Below are 13,979 nucleotides of genomic sequence, written 5' to 3'. Positions count from 1 at the left end.
AGGTAGGGAAATAAAAGAGCCTTAAAGTTCAAGGGCTGTCCTATGAAAAAAAACTGAACCACCCCCCACACACACTTCTACTGTTATCAGTGCACTGGAGAAAAATTGTTTCAGCTTATGTAAGAAGGAAAATGAATCTACTCCCTTATATTTTCTAAGTGCTGTAAATCTGTAAAACTTTTTTCTGGTTATGTCATCTTGCACATTTATTATATCAATAAGCTAAGTTTCTTTTCTTCTTACAGTTTTCAAATTCAGGACAAGAGGCTTCATCAGCAATACTACAGGTAATTTTTACAGATTTTCTAGTGAAATAAATTGCCTCACTCCAGTAACAAGACAAGAAAACCCATATGAGTCAGAACCACAATGTTAGGTCTCTTTGAGGTGAATCAAAGTTTGTCAGCCCATTAGCAAAGAAATCCTTAGTCTTAAATTGTGCATAAATATTCCCACCCATCTGAAACTTTTGTTGGCTGAGTTATGTATTAATAAAGTACATTATTTCTGAAGCAGACTAAGATCTATGCATGCAGGTTTGTTGTACAAATAATTGCACCATGGATTTAATAAAAAACACAGTATCACATAATCATCAATCTTGTGAAAATTTGCAATGGAAGCAATCAAAAAGGTGACTGGGTTTGGATAAAGAAATACTAGCTCATTTGCTCCTTTCCACTTCCTCCAAAATCTTATTTCCTTTCAATCCATTTCAATTTTAAGCTCATATAATACTGAAAAACAGGAACTGATCTTACAGGTTGACAAAATTAGTTTTTCCTTAGAATATGGAAAAAAGTACAGAAGAGTGTCTTTGTTAAAAGAACAAAAGAGGAAAACTTATATTCCTAAATGCCAAAATATGTCCTTTTCTTTTATATCTATGAGAAAGAAAATCAAGTCACTTGCTAAATGCATAGTATGACTACTGACATTTAAATAAGGTAGAGAGTTTGCAGGATGGAAATGCATTCCGATCCTTAAAACATATTTAATTTCTACTGAAAAGCCCCCTTTGCTAGTTCAGTTCTGACTACCTGAGAAAGGCCACAATACAGTTTGCAAATACGTAACAAGGGGCATATTTATTCTCATCTCTTGTCTATTCTTCTCCATTTCATCCCTGACAGTGACATTCTTAATTGCACTTTAACAGATTTGTTGCTACAACAATTTTCATCTTTTCTTATGTGTTCATTCCAGCCCAAAGGAGATGCGTGTAATATCTCCACGTCACAGCAGATTAGACGTGATCAAACAACCTGAGCCACTTACACTCTTAAAAAAAGGACAAAAACAATGCATAGTTCATACCATCAATACAGTCTTGGAGGAATCCCCAGGATATCGCAGACTGAAGACAATCAAAGATCCCAGAAAGCAAAAGAAGGTAAGGGTGGCAACATTTCTAACATCTAACAAAGACTCCACAAGAGGAATAGTTCCCATTGTCCAGTCACAGCATAATTCTGAGGGGTTGAGAAGCAGCCAAGCATTTACAGGGAGGAGGTAGTTGAAAGTCAGCTGTCTTGCTGGGGATGGACTAACAGCAGCTGGGTTATCAAACCTAAAGCAAAAGAACGGAGAAAAAGGAGGTTTTAATGAAAAAAAGGTATGGTCTTGATCCCCTTTGTGCTCAGAAACCAGCAAACTTTAGATTTGTAGCCAGAACTACCAATTGCAGACATGTACAATATCCTAATCTTCCTGCATTTGTCAGACTTGTAACTTAGGAACGATGCATGATGATTCCTCTTGGCACAGGATGGAGCCTCCTCCAAGTTTAAGAAATTGGTTTGGGATATAATCAACAAAAGTTTGAAGAAACAGAATGATTTACACCTAAAGTTGGGTTCAGTGGTCCTTGTTCATATTTTTAATAGTTTGTCTTATTTTTCAGGGAAAATACTAGATGCCTGTATTTCTATACTGCTCACACACTTTTAAGAAAAATGAGTTTTTCAGTTCTAACATCATTCATATACACTTATCTTCAAGCATTGTATCTGCAGACAACCATGTTTTCTGCACAGTACATACCTAAAACCAAAAATATATTTTCTATGTAGAAGATGAAAAACTTAAGAGGTTTGGAATATTCAGCCAAGGTTCAAACACATAGCAAATAAAAAATACTTTAGCAATAAAACATGAATATCTGAATTACCAAGACAAACTAACAACCCGAAGTTTTTAAAAATGAATGCCTGCTTAGATACCTCAATGTTGTGGACATTCTTGTCAACAGATACTGAAATACACCATTTATCAATTTCACAAAAAAAGTAATATTGTATAGTCATTGCTTACCAATACTAAAATAAGTTAACAAGCACTGAAGTTGATGTATTTTTGGTCATTTCATTCAGACCTCTTTAAGTTACATCTTATTTATCAGTGTCTGTAAATAAGAGACAGTTTACTATTACCTTGTAAACACTGGAAGTTGAGACTGGATAACCTGGACTCTGACAACTACAAGCAGCAGTGTACTGAACATTAGGACTATGAGCTTCAACAGTGTTTGGAGCATAGAGAAAGGAATACTGCCCTTCCCTCGAAGAATCTGTACAGCTGTGTCCAACAACACTGGCAAGGTGTACTGCAAAGGAAAAAAAATGTTTTTAATCAGAGAATGTACTCAATAATCCCTTAGATAAATATGAGCTCCCCAATCTTTTTTTTCCCTTGGTTTTGTCTAAATGCCTGCTCCCAATAGTTACTTAACTCAGCTTCTTACAGGTTTCATGAAAATACCCAAGAATAAGTCCACCATTCTAATAAAAGTAACTATTAAATTATTCTTGCAAACACTATCATAGCTGAACTTGTATGCTTGTAGTTCTATATTTTGCACTGACAGATTAAAAAATTTGTACCATTTTCAGAGACTTCAATAAATCAAGTATGACCACAGAAATTGCTATTTTTAGAATTATCAGCCCCTCTGAAAACTTGTCCTATAAGCAAAATTCCTTAGGAATGGTAGAAATACTATTCACTTCCTGATTAGCCCTGGATTTCTATTTTATGCCTCTACTGCAGTAACCTATCTCTCCCTGCCTCATGAACATTATGTTCTCGCACCGTTCCCCATTACAAACCCTAACTTCTACCCTGTGTACCTCTTTTGCTAGGTCTTCATGTCTTGTGCTGGGGATGATTTATTGCTTCACATTTACTGGTTGGCTGAACTATAGATACTGATATTTTTGAGAACTGGTCAAACTCTTAGTTCACGCTACACCTGTACCCTCAAAAGAGGCCTCAGGTTGGATTTTATCTTTTCTACTCAGTTGACTTACACAAACTTGTTAAACTTTCATGAAATTGAGGATCAGATCAAAAGTTACTAAAAGAAAGGAAGCGTCGACTGAAAAGTATGGTCATATACTGATGATTTCCTTAGAAAACCAGTTTGAAAAATTATATGCTTATTCACTAGACTTGCAAAGCCAATAGTTAAAAACACATGTATTTCTGTGAGTACAAAAACAATGTGTTTTTGGTATTTCGGCCTTCAATATGTATTCCCAAGACAGACAATCTTTTTTACTGGTGCAGTTTTCACAAAATATTTCTCAAGTAATTAAGGAATAGTAAACTAGAAAATTTTCTTAGACTATGCAATCATACATTTTTAAATTGCCTATGGTTTGACTATTAAAAAGCCAAGAATTATTTCATTGCAGGAACATCTTGTTTCTCTAAACAAAAATTATTATTAACTTAAAGACTTATCAATGCTTAAGATGAAACCTATCAGACCAGAAATTAAATTTAAAGGTATTCTCAGAACAACAGATTTCCTAAGAATATTTCTGATTCAAATAAGACTACTCCAAAACATCTGGTTATTCATTAGAATATGATGAAATGCATTTGTATATAGAATGTTCTCTATTTTTACTACAGGAGTTAAAAATAAATAATCCCCCATCTTTATGCACCTCAGATTTTAATCAAAACTATTACATGCTGGTCTTTGCAAAACTCAGTCAACTAAAACCTTAGGTTTCCATTAAGACACATCAATTCTTTGAGTATATTTGCTAACATCTCTGTACGGCATGTAATGGACAACTAAGAAGTCACTGGACTCCCTCACCATGAACCATGTATGTTAAACATTAGTTGAGTTAAAAACAATCTGAAAAATATAACAGAACTACAGAGTTAATCTGAACCAACAAAAATCAGTGCTGAAATATGACACTTCAAAGTACTTAGTATCTCATTACAGAATTCCCAAGAAGAAATCCAATTTATTTTTCAACAGCTTACCCCTTGAGCAATAAATACTTCATACACACAGCATATCCCCACCACCGTTATTCCTTGTTCTTTACACAGTGTTGCAACAGCTACTAGAAACACAGTCACGGCAATTGGAGTCCACACTGCAAATAAAGAAGACATTATTGAAAATGTTCCACTTTACAAAAATCCAAACATTTAATAAAGTAAATTAACCTAAAAAGTGAAGACTTTGGCTCTTCATGTTTGAACATGCTATGTTCTATAAACTTATTCAGTATGTCATTTGTTATTAAAGTGAAGATTACCAGTTTTGCTCTACAGAAAGTAACATACACGTATCAGTTTAAAACTGCCTCCCTTAAACTGAAAGTACTAAATGAAAGGCAAGAGACTCATCTATGATAGGAAAACAAAAAAACCCAAATCTTTCCTAATTCACCAGAACACTTTTTCAAATGGAATGTTTTGTAGAGAGTCATGAATTTTCAAAAGGTCAGTTTGACTTTGGAAAAGCAGCAAGCCTTCCACACCTCCACTGAAATTTTGCAGCTTACTTGTGACTGTCTGATGCATCTAAACATACTTCCACTTACTTGCATTACTAAAGGTCAGTGCAAGAGTCCCCTAGTCTAGGTGTTACAACTGAAAAAGTGCTTAAGTCTTGGGGAAAAAAAAAAAAAAGGGTAATTTATAAAGGAAAGTACTATTACATGGGTATCTTGGAGCTGAAGGGTTTTTGCATATACTTGCTGAATAACTAATACACTCATATTACCATTTTAAAAGCTCTATTATCAGTGATACAGAAATTAAATTATGTATATATTTGTTAATCATTTACCTATGGTATTATCTGGTCCTTTAGATTTTGTATATGACAAAAAAGCAGCTAGAAAAAAGATAGATGATAAAAGTTCGGCTCTGCCCACAACTCCAGTTACCTGAAAAAGAAAAAAACCCAAGATGATTATTCTAGTACTAGAATAGTGCATGACCGGTATACTATCAGGATATGCATAAACAAGATCTGTAAACCAAGCAAAAAAGGCTAAGAAGAGTAAGGCTGCCTTCAGTTCTATCAGTACTGAATTCGAGAACAGGATGATACAGGTGGCTGATGTGCGCCTAAGTATCACCATTAACCAGACAACTGAGAAACACTGTACTTTCTTTTATCTTTGGTAACATAGCCACAAATAGCATTGGAGGCAGAATTTGGGCAGGATAACAACTGCCGCCTTCATAATACTTGGAAGAAACTAGCTTTCATCAATAGGCGCTTTAAGTGAAGCCTGACAAGGACTGTTGCATATATACAACCTGCAGACAGTGGCATATAGATACAATTATGTTATTTTTGTTCATACCTTTTCTGATTGAACAGATCTGAATCTGAAAGCAGCATTCCTTTGACTGGTGCTATGGCAGCTCTTAGGCGAGCAGCCAACAGTTACAAATAAACTGATGGCAAGCTCTGTGCAATGGAGTTAAAGAATGACTCAGGCTTTACTACAGGTCTGGCAATTCTCTGAATAATTTGGTTGGAAGTATTAAAATTGCAGGTAGTGCCCCCTCTAGTAATGAGACAGAGGGGAATGGATTTTATGAACATTTGGAGAAGTGCTAAAATCCATAGGACAGAAGGTTGTTTTGAAATCCCCAGTGAAATACAGATTAATTTCCATTCCAGGAGCTGTTTTCAAAAAACACTAAAGTGCAGCCAACAATCAGAGATGGAAGACACATCACTATCTTAATGTTTACTGCAGTAGTCACTGTGCTGACCACAATACCATTTAGGACTGCCTTTCTTCCTCATTTGTGCTCCTCTGTAATGCCTCTGATTGCATCCAAATTTTTGCAAGTAAGCTGGCTGAAAAATAGCATGCTATCCCAAGGCAGACGGTCATATTTAGCTAAGGAAACCTCACAGCTCACTATTTAATTACGATGATGCTGAAAATTGACTTTCAGCCATCCGGACCCAGCTAGAAGTTTTTTATTGTTAGGTACATTCTTGGTCAAGCATGACTGATCCAGCACAGCATAAAAAGAGAAAGTAACTCAATATCCAAGGTCACAGTGTAAAGAAAAGTACTGAATTTGAAATCATGCTCTGGTGCTTCCTTTGGAATTAGCGTACGTTTACCAAAGGACTCACTGAATCATGCATAGACAAAACACATTGCACAACTGATAGGACATCAGAATTTGTGTTAACTTTTTGGATAGTATACAGGTGTTTGTTTCAAAAATGTTTCAACCATTCTTGGTCTGGGTCTCAAAACTGTCCAGCATTAAGACAGAAATTAAAAAGAACTCTATCTATAGATCAGTTGAAAAAGATCATTAGTAAAGCAAGTGTGCTGGTGTGACTCCACAAATCCCTACCAACAAAACAGAGGTTCTATTTCTGGATACTAAGATGACTTATGAGAGAAAATTCCAGCATTCACAAGGTTAGTTGACATCCCGTAGCTGTAAAGGTAGTCAACATGCCTCTGGCCAGAACAGTAGCAAAGTAGGTAGAAAGACTGAACTGGAATCCTAAAGACAAGGACAAATGAAACCATGATTCTGTTATTCAACCCATTTCCTCAAAAAATCTTCCTCAGAAAATTACATATTACCACCACAAGAGCCCAGCTTCTCTCTGAACTCAAGCAGAAAATTATTCTCTATTTATCCTGCTCTGCTAACTCTTCCAGGAAAAAACTATTTATCATAAGACAGGTAATGGTTTGAAATGTTTATGTATTGCATCTGCTGTTTCAAACTCTTGTGCAGGGGAATAGTAAGTAGAAGACTAATTTGAATGAACTCAAATCAGATACATTTCAATTACAAAAGATACCAAAAGTAGCATCAAACGATATAAAAACTGGGAATGAGACCTGTTTTGGAGTTTTTGCTGAGGTCTGAATAAGTTAGTCATCATCCAAGTCCCCAGTTCTAAAATACAGCTCATTATTACCTTCTGTTTTCTATGTACAGAAACTTCCAGTTGTTTTGCCTTTTATACATGTGCACAAGTCTCAACTGCCAACTCTAAGAATTCTTTTTTGGTTGCATGTTAGACAGAATTCTCAATGCAAACACTTGAAAGAACAAAATGCACTATTTCTCAAAAGTAGAAAGCTTAAACTGAAAAAGGTGGGGGGAGGAGGAAGAAAACCCCTTAACTGATTCTTCACTGAGTATATCTAAGCACAACAGCAGGGGGATTCAATTACAATTGCACTTAAATCTCAGTCTTGAACTGTTTTAAGTACAGCACCAAGTTCTACCAATCGCATAGTCTTCAAGTGCCCTCATATGGCTAATACCGGGATTACACACTTGTTACCAAATTGCTTCACAACTGTACCTCATAACTTTGTAATACATTGCTTTACATAACGAGCTTGCATTACACAACATTTCACAGGATTTGTACAATACTTTTTGCTAACTCTGCTGCATAGTACTAAAAGCAACTGTGTTACTGTTATCTCATATAGAATCTGACAGTTCAAGCACAATGAAGGATCACCATATGTGGAATGAAAGCAGTAAAATTACATAGGATGATTTAAGCCATGAACCACTAATGTAATTCACTAGCAACTTGCTAATGCTCCTGTAAAGATACTACCACATTTACCACAAAAAGGCAAAGCCAAACTTTGAAATTTAAAGCATGTCTTTTCAAAGACACAGAAAGCCAAATGAAATTAACCAATTATTTTTTTAACCCATATTTTACAGGGATTTGTGCTTTCGAGCACACAAGCAAGCAAAAATTTTTAGGTGTTTAATTTTTGCATTTTTAAACATGCCACTAACTTATTCTAGCAAGGATATACTAGTAGCTCAAATAGCAGCCAAGTATAAGCCTCATGAACTTAATTCCTATAAAGATTTGCTCAAAATACACAGATGCAGGCTACTGAATTGCTACTGACAGGGATTTGTGAGGCCAAAAGAGACAGATGCAAACTCTTTATCCAAACAAATCAGGACCCAAAAAAATGCAACATAAGGTAAGAGCAAACCCTTTGTACTTTCTTAAGATCAAAAGACATTGCCCCTTACCCCCCAAACCCACATTAAAAGAAACAAACAAAAATTAAAACGGGATAACACCTCCAGAGAAGCACAAGGTTTAAACACTTCCAGTTTTCTGAAAATCACCTAATTCTACAATAAAAAAAAAGACTGAGTATGGGCTTCGCAAAACCTATGAACTGGAATCTGGGAAAGCCAATCTAAGTCGTACAGAAGTAACAGCAGAGAATTCCACAGATCTGCTTCATCAGTGTTTCTGATGAAAACAAATCTGATGAATGGCAATCACAAAATTCCACTTACTCCACAACATTGCAAGCCTGGTTGACCATGAAAAAGTATATAATCAGACAGCTTGTATAAATAATGTTTTTCATAGCAGTGAAAAACTGTTTCAGAATCAAAGGAAAGGTGAATATGAGAGGCAAGAAATTTATTTCCACTTTCTTGTATTGGATATGTACAAAACTGGAAGGTTCAAACAGAATGGCCCTAAGCTGGATGTAGCATAGCAACAACAATCCCAGAAAAAGCCCTACTGAGATAGATACATTGACATAAAAGAAAGTGGACAGAACAGACTTGGTCATTAGTCTAGAGGGGAGTGTTTAGCGATTCTGGAAATGAATTAAGAGGTATTCACATTATCTGCAAAATATGATACTGGATGAATTATCACAGAAGACATATCTATGTAAGCTAAAGTAGCCATTATCATAAAAGCCAATGTTCATAGCAGAGGCTGAAGTTATTTAATAACTAAATTAATATTTCTTTAATTATTTTTCAAGTAGCTGCATGGAATACCAAACAACTCCGAGCATTAAAATTTGTCACCTCCACCGCTCATTGCAAAGGGTAGAGTAAGTACAAGTGAAATCACACACTTTTTGGAGTTACAATATATAAACAGCTACAAAAAAACATTAAATTTAAGGTTAATTAATACAGCTTGAACAAATTAAGCACATTACAGCTATACCTACCGCTTCAGTATGTATTGGGTGCACTGCAAAGAGCAAGGATGCAACTACGCTGCTTCTGTTGTCCAGAAAAAGCTTACAGACCTTGAGGAAGACTACACAAACCACCACATGAAAGACCAGATTTAGAAAGTGGTAAGAAACTGCATTTAACTCGCTGAACAAGTAGTTTAAGCGAAACGTAAGAACTGTAAGGGGACGATAAGATTTATGACTCCTCTCCTAAAAGAAAATAAATAAATCGATTAGTCACCACCAAACTTACAAAGAGACTTTTACTCCAAAATATCTTTCTAAAAATCTATACATACATGATTCCCCTCTCCATTCTCAGCCATATAACTTAAAAATAAAGACCTGAAAATCAGTAATTCTAAAAAACAAAATAATCTAGTGAATTAAATGAAAACCTGATTTAAAATTAAAATGTTAAACAGAGAAGTTAATTCTGACTATTTTTCCTACTTGCACATAGTTTTAATGTATTATTCAACTATTTTCATCACTGTGCCATTTCATGTTCTAGATCAGTATTTTATAAAATAAAAATTTGGTGCGTTCAGCTAAACGTATTATCTACATATTTTCAATATCTCTATGTTGCCAGTTACTCCATCCATAAACCCTTTAAAAAATGACACTTAACACCATCTTCCTGCTCTAAAAGGCATTTGTCAACCCACAGCCTGTTGATATTTTCCTGAATGTGTCCATAAAACAAAGGAAGAAAAACAAAGAAGAAACTGAGAGGTGGGGGGAATGGGATGGGGGATGACACAGGGATCCAAATTGCACATACAGACAGACAAAAACACAAGATAGGAAAAAATATTTTAAAAGCCATGAATGATCAAATTAACCTGACCTTACTTAGTTAAAATTAACCTGACTTTCAATTGGTTTTGAGTGCAAAATCAACACTGCATGAGATGGCTTTTTCCCCACTCCACATGGTTATGGTTTTTTTGGAGTGAAAACATGTTGAAAAATACTCCCAGTAACATTTTAAAGTAGGAGTTTAGGAACCCACTTACTCTCAATGACTACAGGACTAGATGGCAGATGGCATTTGGAGAAGAATCTGGAAACTTCCATTACAGGGTTATATGAAAATTATGTATCAAAGTCTATTTGTAGAGCTAACAATTAGTATCTCACAAGGAGCTAACCCTGTATGTTACGGACATAAGAAAAGAGAAGACTACAAGGCAGAATGCCTTGACAGGCAAAAAACCTATGATGGTCAGAGAATTTTTATTCATTTGCTTAGCAATGGCACCATGTGTAACTTTCTAAACGATATGTAAATCCTTTAGCCATTGCCATTTAATGATGTTTATCAACAACTTTAATGCCAATGCAGCTTTTCCAATAAAAACACAGCTACTCTACATGGGCTACAAACAAAAAAACTCTGAATGCACATAAACATACTTACTCAAATAAATTTAATGGATAAAATACCCTTTCTCTAACTCCTAGATTTGTTCAAGAGTGTTATCTTTCCTTCCAGACTGTAATTAGAAACAAATATCCCTGTATGTCAATGTCTAGCTTTTGCAGGAGAAGGGAAACTGGTCAGAGTTGTCCAATTTCGATATTGGAATTAGGTAACACACAACATCTTGAAGTGTGATATATGACTTCATTTTCTTACAAGTTCTTTAATTGAACAAAGGGAAAGAATATAAGTGAAATCTGTTCCTGATCTTATATTACAAAACACTAAGACCAGCAAATTCTATCAGAAACAAACTATTCTGATAAAATCATGTTACAGAAAAGAAGCATAAAATCCCTGCAAGGTTTTTTTCTATTTCCTAGAAGCCTCAAAGTGTCTCACTAACAGTTTACCTCAGACATTGGAGTGCCCCAGAAGTCATTCTGAAACAGATTTTTTAATGGAGTAGAAGGATGCAAATCTTTATTGTCCAAAATTGCTGAAACATCATCAAAAACAAAGCCACAAAACAGACTGTTCCAGTAGCAGGCTGCCACCACACCAACTATTAGCGCTGCTTCCTTCAGGCTTACATCAGCCATCTTCTCTAAGAGTTTTCATGGACAAAAGCTGAAACATACAGACAGAAACTTGAGTAGTTTTACTGATTAAAAACTAAACTTGACAAAATCAAATTAAGACATCTAATATTTTAGAAGTTAATGACACCACATATCTAAAACTCAGTAAGGCAGAAAGCTTTCCTCAAGTCTCAAACATCTTACACAATTTAGTGTTTAAAAGAAGTACTCTCACTAAAAAGTCTCACCCCTAAAAAGTCCTCACACAAGCTGGATACACTGCTACATTTCACGTTTTACTAAAAAGAGAAGATCGATAAGTTGTGCTGTAGTTTTTAGCAGACAGCTATGCAGTTCAAGTGAATGCTGCAAACTGGAGAACTTTGAAAATGAAGATCTCTAGAACCGTGAGTAATTTAACACACTGACACATAATACTAAGTTATCAAAAAGGCAGACTGTTAATTATTCATGTTTTTTAGGTTTAAAGGTGTTTCTCAAAATATTTCAAAAGCAGTTAAAAAAACAGATTTCAAATATTCTGAAGAGCAAACAGGAAACTTGAAGAACTTCATAAATATAGGTGTTTAAGAACAGGTAAAGGACATTAGTAACAATAAAAAGTTAAACTTACCATTGAAGCTCACACTTTGCTCATTCGCATTCTTCATAGAAGTTCATGAAAAGGTCATTTTTTTTCTCAACTCTGCCAATTACTGCGATGTCACTGAATGTTCATGACAGTCCTGTCTAAAGAAAAAATAGTATGCAAAAAAGACATTACAAATGAACTGACATTATTTTCTCTCATGCTGCATAAATTTCCTAAACCATAGAAATTATTAAACAGCAGTTTTATGATTATTTTTAAAAAAACTATATTGGTGACCTGATCAAAAGGTGAAATTATTATGTATTGGGTTGTTTGAAAACACTGTTCTACCTTCCAAGAATAAGAAGGTAACCAAAGGTCAAAGGCATCCTTTTTGACCACTGGCTGACACAGCATGGATTACCGCCAACTGCTGGGACCAAAGATATTGAAAAGCTACAGACAGTTGAACACTGACTTTGTTTTGAGAAGGCGAGACAACTGAACAAAAATATATAGCACTTTCCCCAAAACTAGAGACAGGTAACATCTGTAAGGACACTGAACAGCTAATATTAGCCAGATAACGTGGACCCATATATATGTAAAAACACCAGTCTTACATCTATCGGGGTTCACACATCAAAGCTGATAAGTTATTTGGAAGCTGCAGTCTGTTTTGTTGTCCTAAACCCTGAAATGCTAGCGTGTTTTTTTTTGCTTTGGTTTGTAGGGTTTTTTTTAAAATTGTGTTCAGATTTAAGTATACTATCCTCTAAAAACAGGCGATAGATATATCTCATCCAGACAGGTTACCTGCAGTCTCAGTTATGGTTTGCATCCTAGGCCTGAGACCAGGGCAATCACCTATCACAGCTAGCGGTAAAGGAGCAGTGGTACAGGAAGGAATACACATGCAACAAAATGCAGGCGCAGTTAAACTAAAAACTAGGACAAAGATAATTCAAAAGGAATCAAACCAGTCCATTCAGTGTTACTCACATAATGGCAGTGAAGGGTTTTTTTTCTTTTGTAGTACTTGGAGCACTGGCTATTGGTGTTACTTCAACCAAGAAAGACTCTTTTCTCAAAGCTGCCACCACCTTTGTAATAAAAAAAAAAAAAAGGAAAAAAACCCCAATGTTAAATATTAAAAGACGCTGCAACATCCAGGCTGGATCAGAGTACTTAAAAACACTAAGCCAAGATTAAGTCTGAACATATTTATGGTCATCTTGGCAGCCAGACAAATCTTATTAAAAAAGAAAACAAAGCATACTGCAGGAATACATGAAAAGACAGCCCACTTTTGAACTTCAACTCAAAGTTTTTTTAGTTCCTCACCCCCAGAACGCAGAGAAGAAGAAACTGCTGTTTCTCACCCCGCTAGAAACAGTTTGAAATTCCTTGTTTGCAACAGCTTCTGAACAGTGCACTCCTCCTTACTCCTTGAAGTTCACTAGTTCTACTGAAAAGGACCTACAACAAGCATGTAATGATTTTCCGACATACAAGCCTACTTTTTTTATTAACTGTGTTCCAAAAATTAATGGGACAAGATAACATTGCCACACAGCACCAACCATAAGCTTTACTTAAATTTGCCCTTTAAGAAAAAGCATCACAAGGTGAGTAGGTTTTTGCTGATCTGAGACCTCTTCATTAACAATATAAGTTTACCGTATTAGTTGAAGCAGGAAGCCCTTCCAGATACTGCTTTGCTTATCAAAAAGTAACTCTGAGGTAATTCTTTAAGAACCCTATTTCAGAAACAGCTACTGCTACCCAACTAGGAAAAAAAAAGGATAGGTTCCCAAGTATAGCCTCCTATCAAAAGGAAAACCTTAACAGCTAGTTCCTCAACTACTTTTTGTACGTTTTTACTTTTCCCTTTTTTTATATATGTCAAGACAGCTACTTTAATTATCCCTTAATCTGAGGCAATTCTGACGCTTTCACAAGCCTTTCTTTTTGCTCCAATTTTTTAGTATTTCTTCCACTCAGAACTCCAATTTTATACCACTACTGACCATGCTGTTCCCTGACAGCTATATTTACCTACATGCCAACTG

At 35.4% G+C, this 13,979-nt stretch overlaps 1 protein-coding gene across 1 annotated transcript in view; it reads right to left on the bottom strand.

Moving 5' to 3' along the window:
* TMTC3 (transmembrane and tetratricopeptide repeat containing 3) overlaps positions 1-12,066 on the bottom strand; it is a 25,693-nt gene extending 13,627 nt beyond the window's left edge. The window contains exons 1-7 of the mRNA XM_009700870.1: positions 11,950-12,066; positions 11,148-11,364; positions 9,297-9,515; positions 5,105-5,204; positions 4,288-4,403; positions 2,433-2,605; positions 1,318-1,570 (exon numbers count right to left, since the gene is read on the bottom strand). Of these exons, the coding sequence (XP_009699172.1) occupies positions 1,318-1,570; positions 2,433-2,605; positions 4,288-4,403; positions 5,105-5,204; positions 9,297-9,515; positions 11,148-11,336 (1,050 nt within the window). The 5' untranslated portion in view covers positions 11,337-11,364; positions 11,950-12,066. The remainder of the gene's footprint in view (positions 1-1,317; positions 1,571-2,432; positions 2,606-4,287; positions 4,404-5,104; positions 5,205-9,296; positions 9,516-11,147; positions 11,365-11,949) is intronic.
* Positions 12,067-13,979: the final 1,913 nt, after the last annotated feature.

This window comes from Cariama cristata, unplaced genomic scaffold, assembly GCF_000690535.1.
Source record: "Cariama cristata isolate BGI_N322 unplaced genomic scaffold, ASM69053v1 scaffold21235, whole genome shotgun sequence".
Taxonomy (NCBI): Eukaryota; Metazoa; Chordata; class Aves; order Cariamiformes; family Cariamidae; genus Cariama; species Cariama cristata.
The sequence above is the reverse complement of the archived record's forward strand: the minus strand, read 5'-3'. Positions and strand labels throughout refer to the sequence as shown.